At 39.3% G+C, this 24,417-nt stretch overlaps 1 protein-coding gene across 3 annotated transcripts in view; it reads right to left on the reverse strand.

Moving 5' to 3' along the window:
- Positions 1 to 9,173, reverse strand: part of cadm1b (cell adhesion molecule 1b) — a 169,707-nt gene extending 160,534 nt beyond the window's left edge. For all 3 annotated transcript variants that reach the window (XM_024804942.2, XM_004558266.5, XM_024804941.2), the window contains exon 1: positions 9,041 to 9,173. In XM_024804942.2, coding sequence (XP_024660710.1) covers positions 9,041 to 9,116 — 76 coding nt within the window. In that variant the 5' untranslated portion in view covers positions 9,117 to 9,173. The remainder of the gene's footprint in view (positions 1 to 9,040) is intronic.
- Between the last annotated feature and the right edge of the window lie 15,244 nt (positions 9,174 to 24,417).

Genomic DNA, 24,417 nt, shown 5'->3' on the forward strand with positions numbered 1-24,417 from the left:
ACCACGTGTTTGGTGAAAAAATTTGCTGTTTGCAGACAAAGACAAGTAGAAAATAAACTCCCCGGTGTCTCTTTCTTTCTCCCTCGCTCTCTGTCTCACAAGCAGCAGTCGTGCTCTTGTGTTTGGGCCACATAGTGTGCACTTTGGTGGGTGGATAGTAATACCCTAACTGAGTTCCCCACAAACTCTTCATCCGCTGCCCACTCTGCTATCAAATGCTGGCAAATATGCAGGGGAGGTAGAAGGTTGCCAGGTCCTATCATCTGGGAACCAGAGTGTGCATGTATATATGTGGGATTCTCTTAGGCCACATATTAGGCCTCTTGGATTTTATTGATTGGTGATGGTATATATACTCAAGTGCCTCAAGTACTGTATGACTGAAACAAGTACATACTGGGTCTTTGAGAACTTTAAGCTATGCTAAGATCATTTTATTTTAGGGAATATTTACCAAGAATAAAAAGTAACTAGATATGATAAGATGTTTTTTAGCACCACATACAGAATCTTTTTTGTTTAAAGCGAGTGTGCAACATGAATTTAATCAGGTTTTGCAGCGCAGCGATACTGATAAAGTATATTCAGTACAGTTGGTATGCAGACTAAGAAAGTCTTTATTTTTGAGGATGCTGTTGATGCGATCATTCGCACACAAAGAGAAATTAAAACTAATTATGTGAAACAGCTTGAAGAACTTTTCAAACAACACAAATTCTATTTTCAATCGTTGGACATGGATTTGATTCTGAAATAGAAAAGCTCCCATGCGTTAAGCTCACCATCTGAGCTTCAGGGCAGCTGATGGCTTAATGGCTCGGGGTTAAATTTCCTTGTTAGCTACAAACAGACGGTTATTTGGAAGCCATTGGATCAAGCCCATATTTCCTTTCAAATACATTTACCTGTCATCTCAGCTGTAAACAATGTGACTTTGAGTTTCCCCTTTCCATTAGCTCTATTGCCTCCCATGTCTCGCCGCAGTGCAATGACTCAAGTATGAAAAGTAATCAATAGGCTTCTGGTTTGGGTGAATGAGTCTTAGTGCTTGGTTTGCACAGTCTTGATCGGCCTGACAATGACAGATTATAGTGCTGTATCTGAGGGTAATTAAGATGGGTCTATCGTCACGCTGATAATTCAAGAGCATGATGCCCCAGAGGCTGGCAACACCAACCTGTCAGACAACAACTCACTTCTGAGTAAACAGCATCCGAATTTCACCTTGAGCAGCACTCACTGTATGGATTCTGCAACGATGATTAGCTCTTACATTTTTATCCCTACTACAGACTTACTTTCATCAGGTTAAACCAAGTGTATCTGAATATATATATACATGCCTAATTATATTAAATTCAGATCACTTATTTAAAGGGGGCAGCCATCTATCCGTGCATCCATCCAAGTAGACTCTGGGGGCAACAGCCAGTCTGTCAAGGCTGGCTAATAATATGTATGATATTCCACCAAGTAAGCGATGTTAACCCAACCTACAACCCCAGAACAAATGTTTCTGTTTAGAGCTGCTTAATGTGTCCAGTCAAAGGATGTATCTCTTCAATCAAAGGAAATCTTTTAAAAACTAATACCCAGCAGCGATAGAGACTAGATCTGCATACCGACTTAAAAACAGCGGGGATACAGCTAGCCTTGCTTTGTCGAGAAATATCAAAATCTACTTACTATGTTCTGTATGGTTCACTATTTCATTGGCTAATTTCTTGAATACTTTAATCTAAAGTAACATCACCAGTTTGATTTTTATAGAGGCTTAAGCACCAAACTATGCCTTTGTGGGTGGTACTACCTCATTGGAGTCTAAAAATGTCGCCTTGCTCTCGTCAGTCCAGGGTTGATTTTGGTCTGGATTACACAAACAACCTGCAATATGTTAATCAGTGAACTTTAAAGGTGTTGGCTGATGTGTTTTTCTAGCCTTTATGGAAAACTAAGGCTCCATATACATAAATAAGGCCAACAAATATTACAAATATTTATCACTGTCACCAAGTGCAATACAGCAACAATGTTCAATCAGCAAACAGACCATTAAAATCAAGTCAGCTACACATCGTCAACATCTAACGTATATCAGGGGTATATGTTAGAAGTTTTTTCATCAGTTAAATGAATAAATCATTGAAAAAATACTGTTTTTCATGCTTTTCAAAAGAGATGATTTTTTGCTTTCTTCTGCTTTGTAACATTTTATCGAATAGCTAAACCATTTTCAAAAACAGTTGGGAAAGCAGCATTAAATTTAAAAAGAGGCATAATTTTGGACTATATGTTCTCAGAATAAATCATATTCTGGGAATATGTCTGATTTCTTTAATACATGTTTGTTCTTTCCAGATGACATCACTGAGTAAATCAAATTAGGAAAGCTTTAAGGTGCAATGGTTGCAGTGTTAAAACAAAACTTAAAGTACTAAGGTATTCTAATGTTGTCCCAGTGTAAGGGAACAACATTTCATCAAGCTTGAATAAATTCATTCGGAGCGTGCCAACAAGAAAAGCAGGGACTGATTCCACAGGAGGGTGCAAGGCAAGAGCCATCCTTGTCTTAATATGTTACTGGATATGCACGAGCTGACAATCTTTGATTTTTCCAATTTCACTATATTCTCAGAATAAAGTGTGATAGCTGCAACAATTGTCTTTCTATTAGAAGAGTAGGATTTATTGATTAGTGAAATGTTTGCATTCTGCCGGCACTGAGGAATAGTTGTATTTTTGATTTTGTAAAGCAGCGCTGCATCACTCCCACTTGTATGCTGCTGTTTACACTGGACTCTGAGCACACACTGGTTATTTTATCAGGCTCAGATCCACCCAAACAAGCCACGAGAGGAGAAAGAAAGGAGCTGCTCCATTCCTGATGTCTGAAATGCAACTAAGCTCTGCCAGGGGAAGAGAAATTCCTGCCTTCAGACTTCTAAATAACCTGCCATCAAGCCACAGTGGGCAAAGTGGATAAAACCGGTCCAAGGAGGGGGGGTGGGCAATATTTCCAAATGTGGAAACGTAATGATAAACTGAATCCGGGTCATTTTTCTTAGCAGATCAAACAAAATCTCCTCTTTTATAAGTTAAATTGGAACCTTTTTCATTCTTATTCCAGCAGTGGATTAGAGGGAACTCGATAACTGAATTTATTGATTAGGGATGCAGTCTACTCTAAGAGAAAAAGTCCTTTCTCCTCCACATTCATCAACTGTTATTTAGTCCTAATGTTGTGAGTTATCATCTGTGCCATCCACCCTCGAGGTTCTCTCTTTGTTCAGTCCTTTTTGCCATGACTAATCTAAAGACAACACAATTTGTTAAAATATTATTTAAATAATTTGGGTTGCCCATAAGAAAAAGCATTGACGACCTGGATAATCATCAATAGGAAAATCCTTGCCTATTTTGATCCCCGTTTGGTTCAAGCAGTGCAATTTTTGATGGTTTAACACTGAAATGAAATACATCATCTAATATTTTGTGAGAATCACAACTCAGATATTGAATATGACACATGGATGAGTGGACAAATTTTGCAGAATGGCCCTTTGGGTCCATCTGATCTGTGTAATTTCTGATAATGTGAAACGTCTCCCCAGAATCTGTCAAAATCCAGCAAGAGGACAAATGCAGGAGGACCCAGCTTAGCTTGGTGGGTGCAAAATGTGAAATGCCATGATGGCCAGTCGATTGCATGTCATGTTACAAACTCGTAATTTTTATAATGCTGCACAACCCTCAACCATACCGAGGTTAAGAGCGAGTTTCACCTCATTTTTGAGCTGTACAGCCCACAAAGTGACTGTTTTGGTTGGCTCTCACCTCTCAAAAGATCAACATTCGAGATCAAAACGCAGACAGACACAGTCAGAGACTACCTGATGAACGTATTTGAGCATTTAGCAGCTAAAGAGCAACCAACAATGCAGCTATAAGAGAGGAACATTTGAGCGACAATAATTTTTTTAATAAAATAAAATCATGTTTATGCAGAAAAATAAAAAACTAAATGTCAACACAGTCCAATATCTTTTATCATGTTTCAGAGTTTTTGTAGAATTTGTTTCTCATGGCTATATACAGTAATAAGATTTCTCAGTATTTATTAATTTGAGCATTTGTAATTTATTTCATGTGGTCTTCCTATTCATTTGATATTAAACGTCTTTGCATCAGAGAGAGCCAAAAAAATGTGAATTTACATAAAATTACTGCCAAATCTTCAAATGTATATTCAACAAAGAGTGGCGTGCAGTTGCAACTGTACAACAACAAACCACCCCTCCTTGGCTACCCAAAGCCATGTGCAGTAGATGTTTAGCTATGACACGGTAGAATCGCTGTAATTGAATAAGCATCTCATTCAAGGTGAGAAGGATATATTAGAAAGCACAACAGCAACCAGTTAATGTCAAGTAGCGATCGCAGTAGATATTAGCATTGCCACTGTTTTAGATTGAATCATATTGCACTGCGGTAAATTCAGAGAAGGTTTAAAGGTGTCAAAGTGAATCTATTACACCGTTACTGGCATCCGTGAAGTTGTATTTGGCAAAATGAATAGTCATACTGACACCACCAACCCAAACCTAACTTTAGCAAGTAATCAATCGTGTTTTGTGGAGGTTTTTTCATTGTTTGTTTATTGTTTCTTTTTTATTACTTTAACGGTTATGGAGGGTTTCTACCCACTGGAGTTCTTCATTTCCAAAGTGCTGTGCTTTGACTGCTCCACGGCCTTAATGGTGGCTTGTAATTGCTCCATCACCCACACTAATGTGCACTCTATGCCCCTTTCAAAACAAAATCTTTGCATTTACTTTTTTTTTTGTCATTGTGGTCCTGATTGTCAGCGTCTAAGCATCGCAGCCAATAGAGTGAGGTCTCCCAGATCCAGGGAACAGAGAGAACAATGTCATATTCATAAGCAGAGACATCAGCACTCCTGCTCATTACCACAGCACTGTGAATGGAGGCTTCTGTCCCCACAATCATGAAAGAACCTGTCATCTGTCTGTTTCTCCTAATTGACTGTTTACTACATTTCAACACAGACAGACAGACACATTTTTGATCGGCCTCAGTTTGTCATTCAGTTGTACATAAATTCCTTACATAGAAGATCCACAGTTATTTTTTTTATTTTTTTTGGTGGCAGGCTGGTTGGGGGTGTTGGTAATAATAACTACACAACTCAGTGTGATGTAGGTCTCCAGCACTACCTCCTGTGACCTTGACAAAACAACCTGATAGAGCATTTACTTAAAGGTTCTGCTATAAAGTGTATGGACAAAAACCTTCATGCCCAGCACCCAGGGAGATACTTTTAAAGAGACGTTGGAGTCTTTCAGAAATTGAAAGGAATATAAAGTCAAGGATAGAAAGAGATTTTCAATTTTTCCCAACACGGACCTCCATAACCACCTTCTTTCTCTGTGTATATTGGCTGGCTTACAACAACACCTGACGTGAAAGGACAAGTGTTGAAGTGAAATCTGCCCATTTGCCTTGAGCTACAAGGACCCTCTGCACGTAGATTCATTTTATAAGCTCAAAGAGAGTGTGAAGTTTGATCGCGAGTGCACATTCACACACTCTGCCTTGCAGAGACTAGATAGAGATGGCTTTAACTGCATTTGATTTACAGATGAGCCCCTGCAATCTTTGCATTTTCACACAGCATATACAGTAGGAAGATGCAGCCTGGAAGTGTGATGTCCTCAGTGAAGTAATAAAACTCCAGTCTATATGATTTTCATCGTTGCAGCTCCTACAAGTGGCTACATTTCTTACATGCATCACCTGCCATTTTTCTGCCAGCCGCTCGCTTTCCAACAGTAAGATTAGCTGCCACCGCATAAAGTAGTGCCATGCATTATCCAGCAATTAGAGTGAGGCTTATTAAGCAGAGTTTAATGTAAATTTAATGAGCAATAAATTCAATTTCTTTAAATAGAAGAGAATATTATTGTTACAAATGATGTACTGTGGTGATCTCACCGTACAGGCCATGAAATACTTTGCAAGCGGGCACATATCAATGAGCCATTAAGTGCCGTATTACATTTATCCCGAAACACTGTACTGTACTGTAAGTGCTATTTTATAGAGATAGTCAAAAGAAGGCCACTTCAGTTTGCTACATAAATGGCACTAATGAACTGGGAGCTGAAACAGTTACTCAATTAATCGATTTGTGGATTCGCACAAAATTAATCTGCATCTACTTTGGTAATAAAGTAATTGTTTGAGGCGATTTTTGAGAACTAATGCCAAGCTTCACTGGGGAATTTGAGGCTTTTCTTCGTCTTTTGTGAAACTAAACTGCACATCTTCAAGCCTTAGACTTTTAGTCAGCCAAATAATGCAGTTTGATCGGGTTACCTTGGGCTTTGGAAGACTCGTGGACTATTGATCTAGATACTCTGGCAGTCAGTCAGGTAGTACCTAAGTACAAATTTTAGCTTTTTATTAAGCCAGTTATTTGGTATTTGTAGTTACTTCACAGAATTATTTGCTAAATACAAAACCCTAAAAGGAAATAATGAGCTGGATTTATATACTACATATATATTCAAAAAAAGTAAATGCATATATGAATAACATTTTACTGTTGTCTAACTGCAATGGTAAAATGTTCAAAATTAGTAAAATGCAGGGAAACATTACACTGTGCAGGAAACAAGTTAAAAGAGGATATTTTTATTCATTTTTTGATATTTGATCCTGTAGGGCTCAACAAAAATATGCAAAGTCAAATATGAATGTACTTCTTCGAGGCCCCAGCTTGCACCACTGGCACACACTAGCGGAAAAAAGTGGGGAGCTCAACATTCGTATGATGACTGAAGAACTAAAACACTGCCACCCTCCAGAATCCGAAGAGACAAACAGAAATTGAGGGAAAAGCAGCACACCGTTAGCAGATTTCAGTAGGATCTGTTTCAAAGCCAAACCCCACCACAAGGAGCCAGAGACAAACGTCTTCAATCACTCACTGGGTCACATGCCAACTGGCAACCGAGAGTACCGTAACAACTGTATGTTTCCTTTTGTTTCTCCCAGACCCTTTCCTTCAGCAGCGCGTTGAGGCTTCATGACAGCTCGTATTGATCCACTTCACCATCACTCAGTCCTGACGAATGACTTTAAACTGGCAATAAGTGGGATTATGCAACCTTCTGAAATTCAACCATCTGATCTGCTACAACAGGCCGAGCCCCAGGAGACGCAGGCAGAGAAATACTGCTAAACAGATACTTTGGTGAAATGCAAAGTCTGGGCATTTCATAACAGGATGCTGAGAAGCTCTTTAGCATTATCAGTGCCTCCCTTTTCACCTATCACTATGCACATTTTGTGCTAGGAAACATCAAGTTAGTGAAACTATTCTCGTCTCACTAGTTCAAATCCACACATTCTGGATCGTTTACAAAGAAAAATTTGAAAGCTGTAAAAAGCAAAGTTTCCCCACTGCACACACAGAGTTTGGGCCTTTTTTCTTTTGCGCCCAGCACTCACACATGGACAGCCAGAGAGCTGAATAAACTAGGGTCACATCCAACCCTTTCTCGCTTGGGGTTGTTTCACATTCACGATGCTTTATTTTATTCAACTGAGAGGTTAATTAAATTAATGTGACAAGGAGACGCCAGACAATGCTGTAAATGTCATTTAACCGCTATTCAACACAGACTATAATAAATTCAACAACTGTGAAATGAAAGTCTCACAAGCAGTGAACTGGAAAAAAACGCAATGTCTAAAACTTCCTTTGACTAGTAACCTCATTTTGGGAACACTCTTTACCACTCGGGCAAGCACAGGCATGCAGTGATTAGTTTCTGCAGACCTGTTGATGTGTGCTGCAGATGCCACTGTTGTACAATGTGCCTGCAATTTCTAAAAAAATAAATAAAATAAAATAAACTGCTAAAAAAAAGGGGGGGGGGGTCGCTCAAGTAATCTTCAAGTGTAAACCTGTCACTGCAACTGTTGCTTGCCATTTTAACAACCCGGGGATTGACAGCACAACATGTCCATCCTACCTCTGGGAGGGATTTAAAGTGGCTCCAAGCTGACATTTTAACCGCTTCACATGCGTCACATTGTCAGCGGATACGTTTTCCAGGGGAAAAAAAACACTGACGCATGCAACTCTGATGCAAACGCGGTGGAATAACGGGGAAATGATGGGACTGAGCACTGCAATAGCCACGCACATTTAGTTAGCCCTGGTTCGTGCAGTTACGCTGTGAAAAAACAAGAGTAACAAAGACATAACAGATTTACATTTCCCAGCGTCACTCACTGAGGGGAAAAGTGAAGACTGCGGACCGGGAACACACACGGTCAGCAGCGGCTGCAGTTGTGCGGCCAGAGGACAATGTGCGAGACTAGAGCTGCAATGCGTGTTTTTCCTCCAAAGCGCACCTGAAGCCCAGACTTGGGAGATTTGTAGACACAGAGATGAGTTGGGACTGTGGAGGGTTATGCGGTATAAGCAAAGGATACGAGCGCACTCCAGCCGTGCTCTCTCTATCCTCTCTCTCAAGGCACAAGAGCCGACCACGTTTCAGTGAGCAATTGCCTTGTACTTGCCCTGGGTCAAAATACTGTACGACCACTTCACTCGATTATCTCTGGCGATACTTTATCTCCGCCTGTCCTAACTGTGCAGCGCTGAGAATACTTTTTTCTAGCAGTCCTATCTGTAGCTGTGCTGCAGTGAAAAACTCAGGACAGCACCCCTTTTAATCAGCGCTAAAATAAGCCCACACGATAAGCAGCCCAACAGTCTCGAGAAACGGCGTGAGTAATTTGGAGTCGACGGCACTATCGGAGAAATAGAAAGTGATGCTGAGATTTGGAGGGGAAGCTTGTGCGCATCTAGAGCGCAAACGCACCACAACTTCTCCCGGTACTCCTCGGGCTTTTGCTGTGGAAGGGCTATTTCTGCATTAGGTACGGACACACACGAGAAGCCCCACCAAAATAAAAACATACATACACCTACGAAAACACGTACCTTTCGGAAGAAACGCTGCTGAAATCACGAAAACAAAGAAAGAAATTGCGAGAGATCCGCTTCCCGTGTTCGCCATGTTGGACACCTGCTTGAGACTGGCGGCGCTAAATCACCTAGAGACGGCCATGGGATGAAAATGTAGACACATGAGAGGCGGAGGGAGGGCTCAAGCAGGGAGCCCGCTATGATATTGGACTGCGTTGTGTTGCAATGACATGCAGGCCTATAAAACACTATAGGAATATTACAGTAATACCTGGAGACTTTACAGAAATGTAAAACAAACAGGGAATCACCCGAAAGCCCAGCAGGAATATTGAAAGAATATTACAGTAATTCCACGGGAAGTGTAAAAAACATGCAGGGAGGTGTGGTGATTTCACCACCGAGAACCACAGACACTTTATAGGAATATTATAGTAATTTTATTTTATGGTTATAGCTTTTTAGTTCATGTGAGTGAAACCAGCCTGTCCCCAGCTCGCTGCGCTTTGGCTTTATAGCTGACGCACAAATAACTCTGAGGTAGAAGAAGCGTTTAGTTTCTTATTTTTACGCAGCAGTTAGTCCAATGAGAGTAATATTTGGTAATTGAATTGTGTATTCTTATATTTACGATGCGCATCAATAACCTAAAGGAGCAACACGTATACATGGGTTATAATGTATCCACAGGTTTTAACAGTTCGTCTGTGTTTGTGTGTGTGTTCAATAACACGTGTGTTAAAAGGACCGCAACAGCCTGTTTAATTAAAGGAATAATTAGTAAAGTTTGGTGAAACGCTGTTCTCAGAGGTTTTGCTTAATGCCTACTCAAAGAGCGCCCCCTTTTCTTTAACTTGTGTATTGCATCCTTTGGTTGTGGCAGTGGTGGCGTGCTCCTCGAAATGAGGAGAAAACATGTCAGAAATCACATCAGAGGTGATCATTTAAAAAATTTGAATGGAAATGTAATATTGCAGATTATTAATAAGTGTGACCACCTGAACCCTCTGTTGTTCTCCTGCTCTATACTTTTTTCTTTTTTTATATCATACCTCCTAATGTTTCAAGTCCCTCAAGTTATTCTCACCTGAAACATGGTACATGTGGACGATCTTGTGGGAATCACAGCGCTACAGAGAACTGTGCATGACGACGTTGAATCTCATTTCCCTTTTTCATTGTGTCAAAACAGCACAAAGGCTGCTAATTGCACAATCTATTCTCTGAGACTGCGTGTCAGTCCTCATTCCATGGATGAGTAGATAGCATTTAGAACTTCACTCTAATGCTGCAGCCGTCCCTATCACTACAGATTGAATTCCACACATCAAATTTATTTCAGATGTTATTATCTGTGGCAGCTTGCCAGTTCTGCCTGCCACTCACACAATGTCTCCACAAGGTGTTTTCTCCTCACAGCACTGGCCAGGCTGCTTTACTTTCTGACAGCATAGTATTGGTGGGCACCAGTCTGCAAAGTGCACCTGGTTGAGGCATCCTCAATAAGTCAAAATTTCATATTTTTTACAGACCCCAGCCCCACCCATTGGTTATAATTTGATTTGCAGCATGCCTCATGGTCCTTTCCACTTCATGTGCACCACAATAACCCACACCTCCAACTTTTGTTTTCTCTCCCTTTCTGTCTCTTTTCCTGTCTCTGTGATTCACTCGACTACTGCATGGCATTTCCTTTGCTCACGAGAATAGATGGGGTTCCAGGGTCTCTCTAGGAAGAGAAGCCCAGCGTTTCTGTCTCCCCGAGCAGGATGAATAATAAATGGGAATGGATCAGATGACTGAACTGCTTGATCTGGATCCTCTGTAGTAATGGCTAACCATAGATTCTCCCTGCTATGTGTGTACGTTGGTATATGAGTGTGTGTGTGTGTGTGTGTGTGTGTATGAGTGTGTGTTGTGTGTGTTACAAGACAAACGGTCATGCACAAACTGTTAAGCAGTTTATTTTTGAGATCTTGGATGTGGGCCGAATAGTGGTGGAGCCATTTAATTGGGCCGCCATCAGCATTTTCTATTTAAATTAGTGGAGAAACTGGTAATAAAAGATTTTCACCCAGGCCTCTTTTTCAGTTAATGTTTGATTAGAAATGCAATGGTTTTAAATTAAGATTTCTTTTTCCCCCTGGTATGAAATCAATCAAATTAACGGAAATTGAATTATTTGAGATGGTAATCTATTTAGGCAAAACCATTCACCATGAAAATGTTTTCCTCCTGTTGTGAAAGGAGGAATAATTGAATCAGACCCTTGTAAGTGACCCTGAATGGCTGAGCCAGAACATGGTTTATTGAAATGAAATGTAGGTTTTCTTATGCTCAGGCCATATACGTGTATGTGAGCATTCACACGTATGTGTTTTCCTCACACCGTTAGCACATACTGTAGGGGACTCTACAGTTGTATGATGCGTAACGCAGCGGGATAGAACACGGGAAGAGTAATGGACTGTAATCATGCTCGAGGAAATGCGTGTTTGCAAGACTCTCTTCTGACCTATTATTCACCCAAAATTCACATTTGCATGTCTTTAAACTTATTTTAGCACAACAGCATTTATAACCGAGGACAGGATTAGTGCAAATTTTAATTTCTTTCTTTTTTTTATCCCCCCATAGCAAATTATTACAGGAAATGATACTCCAAATATATCAGGTCATCAATTCTTTATGCCTTTGAGGGATGAAACATGTGCGCTCAATTGGTTTCCTGTCTGGTTTTTTGTCACGCTAATATACACGTAACCACCTGTAAGTCATCCTTGCTACAGGTAAATGTCAAAGGCAAGACCAGATTGAACTGTGATGCAATTACTTCCATTAATAATGAATCCTTTGAATGTAATTTGTGCTTTTTTTGCTTTTTTACAGTAAACAAAAACACCACCACCCTATTCCATACATTTGTTTCTTCGAGGCGCCTGAATTCATCTTTCATTCAAACCTCCGTAGCTGAATATGAACTGCATGCAGTAACGACCGCCATCATTCTCCCATATAGAAAACTGGTAAACTGTTACACACATGCTACACATGTTATCAGCCGGTGCATGCACTGCCTGATAAAGGCAATTTTGCATCCACAGACATACAGCAGGTGATTGTAATAAATCATGAGTCACGTGGTACCTTGCAGAGGCTTAATGGTAATAAATTTGTCAGGATATAGTGTATGTCAAGTTGGCTGGGTAGGCCCGAGTTTGCCTCTCTTGTCTCTATATATGTGTAGAAGAGAAATATTGTTTCATTCGTCTCATTTATATAAGTCTGAACTCTGAAAGACTGCAGGGGCTTGCACACTGCACTTGTTTGGCTACTTCAACCTTTTTGGAGCTTGAAATGATCTCTTATTGCTTTATTCTCTATTTGTTTTGCCAGATATTGTCTATTTAATACGACATATTACACATACCTTACTTTTGCTACCTTCCTTACTCTTGTCCCAAATATCGTTTAGACAGTAAATTATGAATCTGTACATTACGTTTTCATATCATTTAGGTCATTTTCCAAGGAGACTTGCAGCATCTGTTGCTTTAATTTAATTCAGCAGAACAAGATTTAGTTGAAATTTTCCATATTACTAACGTCCTAACAGTTTCAAGTTCTTTTAAACCTGCTCACTTGTTTCCACAAAACTGAAGCCATGGTGTTACAGCTGACTGCATCTGGATCTTTTCAAAACAATATGTCATATTTTTTTCTTTATTTAAAAAAAAATCTGAGCTAATAAACCTTTCTATGCACCCCCTGGTTACTGCAGAAGGATCCCCTCCGGTAAAAAGCACCCCTGGCTGAAAAACTGCCTAAGGGCCCTAATAAATGTTATATCCTACAAGCTCTTGAAAGTCATTTCCTTGTAAATTGGATTGAAGACATTTAAACTGTTTATTTATCCCTGGCATAGAACATTATCCTACAATCATTTTATCATGATTATTGGTAGTAGACAGGCTCATAATCACAAAAAGAAGCAACTCAATGGGGATTGCTTTTGTGCAACAATTACAACACAGATGCTAGCCGTAGAGAGCGTTGTTTTCAAACAACTACAAATAATATATGTGAATAACAGGGGAAAAACAGAGCAAAGCTCTTTGGTTTCATGATGTATTGCTAGTTGCGCTTTACTGGAATTATTAGCACAGCTAGAGCACTTGGCTGAAAATACCCACATACAGTAGACTGAACAGAGTAATGCAGATCGAGGCTCATTAGCATCAAACTGTCTATTTCTGCCGGGAGCCAAACGGCTTGTGGCTACCTGCTGTTAATGAAGAATATCATGCCTCTAATTTTCCACATCTAAATCAAAGTCAAACTGATTATACAATGCAAGTGATTACATCACATTAACACAGATGTATAGGTGCATTTTTAGCCATCAGAAACCACATGAAATTTGGTCATTACAGCAAAACCAAGGAAATTTAAATGTTTACAAAACAGACTACGCTGTACTTAATTGTATAAATAGATTAACGTTTTACCAGGCTCAGGCAGTCAGTTGGAGGACATTACTTCATTTCCTCTAAATAGCATGAGGATTAGGACACATTCACATATTAGTTAGTAACAAAAATCCCCCAAACTAAGCTTGTATCTCCAGTAATCCAGATCAGTGATTTCATGCATATGCTCAATTATAGCGTGGCGGCATCGACATTTGGAGAAACTACAGCAAACATAGGTTCAAGTCTGTGCTACTATCCTATAGCACCCAAAGGTAAACTTAAAGTTCATTATATGCTCTATCCAAAGCCAATCAAGTCAGTATTTTCCCCAGCCCTGTGCTACAGTTCCAGTCACTACAGTGCAAAATACACACTAAAGACCAACTAAAGAGCAAGAATCAGACCTCCGAAAATCCAATAAAATGCTTTAACCTTGACAGAGCATGCAGCAATCATCTGTAATCCTATTGGATACACAAATTAGATTCTAAGACTATGCTTTCACACATCAAAATAATTTCATTTTTCAATTACTGAAATCAAAGAGACAATAATATGGCTTAGAAACATCCAAACACTTCTTAAATTGCAAATGATTTGAAGAAAGGCAAAGGTTATTATCTTGTAACCTCTCTCTGCAGAAGAAGAAATTCTCCAGAGTCCAACCCTTGACTCAGCTTAAAACAGCAGACCATTAGTTTAAAAAAAAAGGACACTTTTTTCAGTTGAAAGAACATATCTTTGTTTTTATTTCTTGTTTATATAGCTACAAAAGGATTTCAGGTGGATTTAAGAAGGGAGATCCCATCGATTACGTTATCTGCTCCGCTGGCAATTTGGATTTCACCGACTGCTGTTGAAGAAATAACTGTTTGATCATATTAGCGCTTTAAGTGAACTCACAGAAAGCTCCTTGCAAAGCCTAATGTCTTTGATTAAAGACAAGGCTTCCACTCAGGGTCCATAAAGGCTTGATGAACATGTCTACACTTGGCAATAGCTGCATCCTCTTCTTAGGAAAAATTACATGTTATTTGCAGCACAAGCCCTATAAACAAGAAAAAAAAGAAAGATGGTTTAATTAGATAGCTAGTGGCCTGTAAACTGTTAAGGGGGCTTTATAGTGTCCTAATTTCTATGTAAATTTGCATTGTTATTATAATACTACGCTACAGTCTTGGGCTGTCTTTGTTATGCTGAGCAGGGCCAAAGGGAGACAGAATTACAGGTTTGGCTTTATTGATGTTTTTTAATGGAGTTACAATTGAGCTTTAATAGTAAAGAAACTTTTTTTTAAATGCACCTGATTATGACTATTTAGTATGCTGTACAAGTAGATACTAAATGCAATATGTGATTATTTTTCAGGTATTCTTGGTCTGTTTGCTTTTTTTTTTTTTACCACAATTTTACATTCATAGCACAAGACAACTGTTGCATCTATTTACTTGTTTTTCTCAACTATATTTAGCTGAAGTGTCCTTCATAAATAAACTGCCAAATACATATCAATACTCAAGCCCATTTCAGTCATTTATGCTGTAAAGCTGCTGCTACTCCCCACGTTTTAAATCGGCTCGGTTTTGAAGACACAGCTCATCAAGTAACAGTCTTAGCAGATTAGATTACTTTTCCTCCCCTGTGTTTAAAAAGTTCCCTTATTTAATAAATGAATGGGAAGTGTGGTATGAGAGTCTTTACAAAAACAGACAGGATTTCATCAGGTGTGAAAAGTAGTGCTTTAGCCAGGCTTAATTGGGTCTCTCTCTCTCTCTCTCTCCACTGGGGAAGTTTCACAGGGTCGGGTGGAACTTCATTTTTTCAAATCTGTCCAATTTTGTTTCCTTTCTATCTACGTGGGACAGCTACAATTAACCAAAAGCCAGTCTGTGGTTGATTATGTGCTGATGTGCACTCACAGTTATAGCCCTTTATAACCCTACACAAGGATAATTTATTTTTATTATGTATAATAATAAGAATATATTTAGTTGGTAAATATATATCAAAAGGTGTGTCCATCCATTCTCTTCCCCTTATCCAGTTCAGGGTTGCGAGGGGGAGTACCCCCTGTACAAGTAGCCACCCTGCTGCAGGCAACATTTGTTTATTTTTAATTTTTAAAAAACCGAAACAGTCTCACGGCGCTGTTACAATTTCCTGTATTTCACAGTCCTTTTACCAATGCTCGACCAATTTGGATGTAAACTGAACAAGCACAAGCTTTGAACACACTGATCAGATGTTGGTTTAAATGTTTATGTTCTAGCTGGTTAGTTAATTGATGTTTGTGCGCCAGTCACGCTGAGATATCTCATTGATTTTGATTGTGCGTGCAAATTAGTTTACATGAAGCCATACCGCTGGACTTCTAATGCGTCTGTGACGAGTTATTTACTCTACTAATCAGATTTCTGTTACAGCCTGCATGTCCCACTATAGCTTAAACAACAAGTCAATAAGACGGGTTTAAGTGGTAGCAGTTCTGACTATGGGAATATAAGCCAGTGTTTTGCACCTCAGCTGAGTTTACTGATTTTTTTTTTCAAAAAGAAAAGTTGGAGAAATAACCACAAAAAGGTGAAAGGAGTGAATTTTATCTATGAAGCCATCCATGAAGCCATTAGCCCATTTTATTTCCTCTAAAGTTGCCACGTCTCTTGGGTCTTGTGGATGAGGATGATGGGCTCCAGTTAAGCATTAATTCTTAAATAAAATAAAATATTTGTTTTATGTAAGACTCTAGTCTTCTTTTCGATCTAATCTAAGCACTAAATGAAATCCCTTTGCTTCCCAAAGTATTTATTTTCAGATCACAAAGTGCTGTATTCTGATCCCACCAAGGCAAGAACATGGCCTTTATCAGAATTGCTTTTCAAAATAAAAGTTTCTGAGATGATAGATAATAGCACAGTAACTGATCTGAAGGAGCATTGTCTTCGATTAAAATCATGTCTGGGTCATTGTTAACAAACTGCGTACTATCCGCATTCAATGAACAGAGTGAAGCATGGTTCATGAGAATGAGGTCATTTAAATAAAAGACCCCAACCCTCACCACTGTAGCAGCTCAAATCCACACACTTAAAAATAGGCAGCCAAATAACCACAGGACGCTGAGGCGCGGAAGAGCTGCAGCCACACCGCTTTGCTCTGTTTGCAGTAAATCTCCAAACAGGTAGCCATAGCGCTATAGTTGTCACTCCATAGGCAGAGCCCGGCAGTCTCGTGTGTCATTAGGCCTGTGGTGCATTGCGCAGAGGCGGGTGGCACATACTGCAAGCAAAGAGGATCCACACCAGTGACCACACCGATGTAAGGGCAGTGAAATGAGTCAGTCCCCTTGACTGAAGAACAGAGGGCAGATAGTTGTGTTGCACGCTGTACGCGATGAGTAGCCTCCACGGGTGAATGGCCTCATTTTAATGTGTATGTATAAGCAAATACTGACTGTGGAGACTGCGTGAGTTCTGTGAGGCCTCTTTGAAAAACACCTGGATCATGACAACTTACAACAGGGTTATAAAACTGTAACAGCGCCTCAGCAAACAGGAAATCATTGTTGTTGTTGTTTTAAAAACAACAGAAAGAAAAAAGAGGCCATGTTTGATTTTAAATACTTTGCAAGAAGGCAGTGTAGTTGGTGTCATCTACTGTTTTACACACTTAATTATTCCAATCACAGGCAGTGTAGAATGATGGCTTGTGTTTACAAAGTGACCCTAATTATCAAAATATTTCATTAGCAACATGCAGTGTCCTAGTATGTTGGCCTCGTAATGTTTGTCATGTCTGCAGAATAAACATATGTGAGGTATATCAGAATAATATCATGCATAATGCTCAAGTGTTTGACTCTGTGAACACTAATTAATCACTTTAAAATTGCTCTAACATGTTGTCTCACTAGCCGATGTTTCAAGACATCACAATGAATACATGAGCCAACTAAGAAGAAGGACCTAGTGACAAATACTTGTTTAATGTGCTGCTTTATCTGGCAGATATTGTACTTTCTGAATGTTGGTGAGAAATGTACAAATATACAGTACAAATCTGAAAGTTGCACAGTCTAAAAACAATATAAATAACTCTGATGCATTTGTTTCAAAGAATGAAAAAAGGAACACATTTTTAAAGTCTTTCCTCCCATTTGAAAGAGGGTATTTTTTTTGAAGTTCTAACTTCAGACATCAAAGCTTCCCTGTTTTATATATTCTATATTCCAAAAAGAAACTCTGCTTTAAAAAAAAAACTTTGAAAATTGATGGTTTATTGCTTGATATAATACTGTGCATGCTCTTAGTCTCAAAACAATAACCTCTTTCCCAAAGCAGAAAATAAAACTAAAAGTCTTGAGCAGACATAAAGGGGATGCTTTGCACTGAAATGGTGAGCCTCACCACCTTTTCTGCCGCACTCTCATCCTCTGATTGTCTACAGATAGCGTCTTACTCATCTTCACCCTGACCTTTGGTTTAATGTCTCCTACTTCGATGTCTCGTGACAAGCTTTCAAGGCGAGACAAAGTAGTGGATGATGTGGACATGAGCTAACTTTTTCTACACTGTCTTACTTCCTGTGACACGATGGTTTGTGCTGTATAACAATCCCATTGAATAACACCTTTTACATTTTTTGGCTTGATAAAGCAGCCTGCTTTATCAGAGATACACTATTTCACTATGCTGCTTTAGCAGATCTAATTTCCGGCGACTATACGCTCGTGGGCTACTTAATTAGGTGCACCTGTTCAACTGTTCTTTAATACAAATATCTAATCAGCCAATCACAAAGCAACAGCTCAATCCTGACATGACCAAGGTGACCTGCTGAAGTTCAAACTGAGCATCAGAATGAAGAAGGAAGGTGATTTGAATGTGACATGATTGTTGATGCCAGTGTTTCTGAATATTTCAGAAACTGATGATCTGCTGCGGTTTTCCCTGAACCCATGTATTCAGAAGAGCATCTCTGAACATCACATCGAACCTTGAAGCAGGTAGGCTGACCACACTGGATGTCATGCTGTCAGCTAAGAACAGGAAACTGAGGCTAAAAGCTGCACAGATTAATCAAAATTGGACAACAGCAGATAGGAAACACTTTGCCTGGTGTAATGAATCTCGATTTCTGCTGTGATATTTGGACAGTATGTTCAGAATTTTGGTGTAAAACTTAAGGGCATGGCATCAATTCACATTGCTGGCGGTGATGGTGTAATGGTGTGGGGGATATTTTCTTGGCACATATTGGACTCATTAGTAGCAACTGGGCATCATTTAAATGCCACAGCCGGCCTGATTATTGTGGCTGGTCCGACCTGACCTGCACTCAAACGGCCTCCACAGTCACTGGAACAGGTGACTCGACAAATCTGAAGCAACTGTGATGCTGTCGTGTCGGTATGACCCAAATCTTTGAGAAATGTTTGTAGAAGCAGCTAACAAAGGTGGCAAAATGAGGTTCAACCTGGCATTTAGTAAAGTGGTTAATGAGTGTATAATCAGTGTTTACATATAGTTCATATCATAAACATACCATGAAGACAGATACTTGGTTTCTAATTGCTAAAAGGCAGGGAAACTGTGCACTGTAATTATATAGTTTAATAACACGAAAACACTCGTGTTCAGCATAAGCACATATACAGTTTTGTACTTTGCTGACATGGAAGCAGCAGCCATCAGCTGCTCTTTGTGTTGTGGTGGGCTTTGCTATAGAATTTGACATGACAGCTGTGCAGAGACAAGACTCACAGAGACAATAATAATATGCAAATGTTTATTAGTCATAATGCTGACCATGTTCACCAGCTTCTATCTGCATTCTCACACTGAAAAATACATTTTTAAATACACCAGTACTGAACTGGTGATGGACTCGTGTATCTCTTTCCTGGGTTTACTGGCACCTTAAAGCACCCTCACTCTGTAAGCTTCATTCACATATGCAGTCATTCAGTGCTTTACTCTATATACAGCAGATGCAGTATTTTACTCAAACCTCACGCCGATTTTGTGGCCATTTATGCGAACGCTGGCGTCTGTTCTGGGTATGTTAAACCTTTTGCCTGGTGGAGTACTTAAGAAAGCTCAGCAGCTCAACATAGTTTTAAGGATTAATCATGTTGGAGCCTTAAATGCCTGTTTAATTTCATGGCAGTCAATCTAATAGCTGTTTCTGGATCAAACCGATGGGCAACCAACATGCTGGCATCTATAAAGGTACAGTTTTAACATGCTTAAACGCAACTTAACTTAGATTATTTTGCTACTTTTAGCCACAGTACTCCTTTCTTGTCTTCTGGTTGAAAATATGATGAAAGCTTTGTTCCTGATATTGTTCCCTTAAGGTCCCTGGATGAGGAGAACATGAGCTAACCTAGTGTAATCTAGACTAAGTTAGAAAATGGAATTGAATTAAATATGTTGTTTTCTCTAGAGTGGAAGTTAATAAAACCCATCACAGTAGCTCACAGGCCATCAGTGAGTGTTAAGGAGTGGATGTGTTTGATTTTATATTTCCTTTGGGTGAGATAACAGGTCACTGTGAGAAGCAGTGATGAAGCATGACCATATTATTCCCTCCAGAAATGTGGTTGATTGATATGCCATTTACCTAAAGACAACCATAGAAGCTAGAGAACCTTCCTTTTAATACTGCTATGTAAAAGACACTTTATGTGTAACTAAACTACATGTGTTAGGTTAAATGAGAGAAGAAATTTTGTGAAAAATGTTAGCAACAAATGACTCATTCTTATATTAATACACCCCAGATACCCTACAAAAGCTCTTAAGCTCTCACAAGAATTTGTTCACTGTGCTCAGATGAACTGCAACTTATTTTTTGTGAGAAATACTTTGACATTTACTAAAATGACTACTAAAAAAATCACTCTAACAAAAAAGGTAAAAACGTCATTTTGAAGGATGATTTTGACCATTTAGGAAATAGACACTCTTTTTAATCAAGAGTTTGATGACAAGATCCACCCTACTGTGTCTGTACAGCAAATATGAAGCTACTGTTAGGAGTTGGACAGCAGCTCAGTTTCGCAGACTAGGGGAAAAATGCCCTCAAGCAGAGCCAAGCCAGCTGTTTCCCTTCTGTTTCCAGTCTTTATGTTTAGCTAGGCTACTGCACTCTTGGCTTCTGTTTACTGTCCAAACATGGAAATGATATAGATCTTCCTTAAGTTGTCAAGTACAAAAATAGCTCGGGATGTCCAGGGTGTTATTCACACTTGGGTCAAAGAAACTGGTGTACTTCAGAATCTGAAGTATAGCAGCAAACCACGTGTGGAGCATGTGTGAAGCATGGAGACAAGCCTTATCTGCTAACTGCTGCAGAGACCTGGGTTCTCTCATAATGATTTAACATGATCTCAGTATTCAATATGAGGTATAAATAAACGTCAAAATAAGTATAATTGACTTGCCAAATGTTTCAGCGCTGTATTACTTCAATGTCACATGAACGAAATTGGAATAATATCATTCTGAATGTCTTATATCAAAAGAGTTACTGTGGCTGCTCATTCATCCATTACAAAGGTGCTTACAGCAGACTGCAGGTATTAATACTTAGCCTGAATGGCTGAATACCGACTAATATAAGATATCCTTATTAAAATACATCCAAGTCTACAATCCAGCACCTGCCTATTCAACAGTCACATGCTGTTCATTAAGTCTCCCTTTTTTCTGTCAGTCATATCTCACCCTGGCCATTGCTCAGCTGGGGATATGAGTGATAAGAGCAACATCATGGGTCTTTTCAATTAGTTTCTGAGATGAAAAATGTATAATCCTCAACCTTCATGCCAGGATGCTTCCCTAGATTACAACACAATCTGTATTAATCATAAAATTTATGAACAAGAAGTCTGTGCTTGGATAACGCTGCCAGTCATATTGTCTGGCTCCGGGCACTGATAAATACTCATGCGCAAGCATAACAGAAACAATTAGGGGTTGAAGTGTGTGTTTATGTTCTACTTGTTGTACTCTTTTATGTGAGACAATAAATACTAAAAGAAAAGATTCATAGCATTTTCAGCCTTGGGGGATGCTGGCTAAACATCCGTCTGAAATAAGATGCTGATTGTTTCGGTGCTAATTAATATTCACTGCGTGTGGCTAAAATTTAAAGTAACTTGAACACTGCGCAAAATACACATCTCTCTGGACATCTGCATTGAAGACCTCTATTATTCTAGTATTTCCTCATTAATGTCACCTCAAGCACGAGGTCCGAGACAAAAACACAATGATATAAGAAGCAACCATACGGCATCTGGAAGCTGCTAGAAGCACACATACATAGAGGTTCGTATAACCTCAATTTTAAATCCCAGACTTTAGTTGTACACATTTTAATTGAATTTTACAATTAAATATTGCAGTTTGACCCTTTCACCAACACATTTTGCAGCTGGAACAGCAGTGGTGGCTACAAGACACTGTTTGCTAGATTGTTCAAGGAAAGGGTTACTGTAGTGCATTTCTTCTCAATAACTCGGTAAAATCCAAACATACAGAAAGGATACTCATAATTTTAGACTGATTTACATTTGGAAAGAAAATACCATTCTAAAAAAGACTGGAGGAAAAATAGGTCTTAATAAATGTAGGAATTGCACAGTTTGATTTGGTGATTGGGGAGCTGCACGGGGGACTGTGCTGTCTCCATTCCTGTTCACCTTGCACACCTCAGGCTTTCAGTGCAACTCCACGGCGTGCCACCTACAGAAACACTCTGACATTTCTGCAGGGGTTGGATGTATTAACAATGAGCACCGGGAGTATAGAGCAGTAGTGGATGAATTTGTGGGGCAGTCTGAGAGCAATCATTTGCTTTTAAATGTGAATAAAGCTACGCAACCCATGTCTCTCCTGAGACAAGATGTCCATGCGATGGAGGACTAAAGGTACTTGGGTATCTTCATCAGCATCAATGAGCACGCTGTGTATCCTGAGGAAACTGAGATCCTTCAATGGGTGTACCAAAATATTTATGATTTTTTAGCATTCAGTTTTGGTGATAGCAGTGTACTTTGCTGAGCCTCTGCTGTATGAATTGGTGAATTAGTGATACAAACAAACTGAAGAAAGTGATTAGGAAGGCTGGCGTCGTGATTGGCTGCAAACTGGATGCTTTGGAAGGAGGAAGTCACTGTGCAAACTGTTACCCATCATGGATAATCCTTATAATCCTCTGCAGCATTTACTGGGCAAACAGCAAAACGTATTATTTTTATTAGTAGTAGTACGAAAAGCAGTTTCAGTAGTATTAGTATTACTACTAGTAGTATTATATTAAACAGGAATTGATAATAGCAAATAGTCATGTTGTCAGTGATGTTAATTGCCAAACTGCAACCACGTAGGTTAAAAACATCACATCTCGAGCATGTTTATGCTTGTTTATACACCTCTAAGTGTAAGGGGAGCTTTACCTGAGGGAAGCCAATTTTCACTCTCCTTTCCAAAGTCTCATTTTTATAACTGGAGTTTAAAAGAAGTACTACTTCAAAGCGGTGATGACTTTTTTGTTTGTTTTGTTTTTAACAAATTCCTCAAGGTGCCAATCTGTCTGATGTCGGCCTCAGTCACATATCTCCTTGCTTACACTATACAAAGTGGATGAGCAAACATTGCATCATGCATTTCTACCCCAGTGGTGACAAGTACCTGAGTGTTTGCCACAATGCAATGACATACTGCAATGAAGTGCTGTCAGACCCAGTTACACACCCAGATATACTGTAATCCCTTTGTTTCCTTCTTTCGCAGCAATAAACATGACAGGTGCTTTCGCAGAGCTTTACCTAGGCTTTGCAGAGAACACAAAGATGTAAAATAATGAAAAAGAAGACAAATTTGTATGAACCTAAAAGTAAAGGCTTGAATTTTGGTCATACACCACAAAGGACAAGTTGGGCTTTTTTTGTTTGTTTGTTTGTTTGTTTGGCTTAACAGAAGGCTTGCAAATAGGAGATGGGTTAAAAGTCTGTATTTTTCTTCTTATGTAGTCTGTGGGATAGAGTAACTCCAGCTTGTAGATTGAGTTTTTGATCCAAAAATATGTTAAAAATTGTTAATGCTTGTAAAACACTTCTTTTTACTCATGTAGAAAGCATGGGATGTTAAACTAGGGCTAGCTATTATATGCACAGATCAGCTCCTTACAGCATCACCGCTATTTAAGTTGTCTTTTTATTTGTAACAAGGGTAAATGTCACATCATACTGATCTGACATTTCACAAGTGGACTGTGGCTCCTCAGGTTGTGGCCTGTAACGTGACAGCTCATATAACCTTGAGAGAGTTGTCTCTTCAGTCGGGTTGGGTTTTTTCTTTTTCTTTCACTAAAAAGGAGACGCTCGCGAGAGTGATGGGCACCACAAAACCATGCAACAGCTAAATTTAGGCCCGTCAAACGGACTATTTTTTCCACTTGACATAAATCATGTCACTCTTTGTTCCATTGTGTATTAACCACGAGTCAAATGTAACTATCTAGCACAAAGCAGCAAATAAGATAGTTCTGTCTTCCCCTCTTGTGATGAATTGAATTAAGCTGAAGCGACACGCATATAAACGTTGTCTGAGTTCTGACAAAAATTAGGAGAGAAGTGAGCGACTCAGTAATTTCAGCACGCAGCATCACCACATGAGATTGGTAAAAGGGTTATATACTGACTGGCTAGTGCAGGGATCATTTATTTCTTTATTTCTTTATTTTTTCTAATTTAATGAGAGAAATCAATTTAAAGAATTGACAGCAGAGTTAATTGAGAAGTATATGTTCTAACTGTTTTTTATTGTGGAAATAGGGGAGGGGGGGGCTAAAAAATATCCACTCTCTGAAAGTTAATGGGCCAGGTGGATACACACAGACTGCCAAGCCATC

The sequence above is a fragment of the Maylandia zebra genome, linkage group LG14, assembly GCF_041146795.1.
Source record: "Maylandia zebra isolate NMK-2024a linkage group LG14, Mzebra_GT3a, whole genome shotgun sequence".
In the NCBI taxonomy this organism is placed as follows: Eukaryota; Metazoa; Chordata; class Actinopteri; order Cichliformes; family Cichlidae; genus Maylandia; species Maylandia zebra.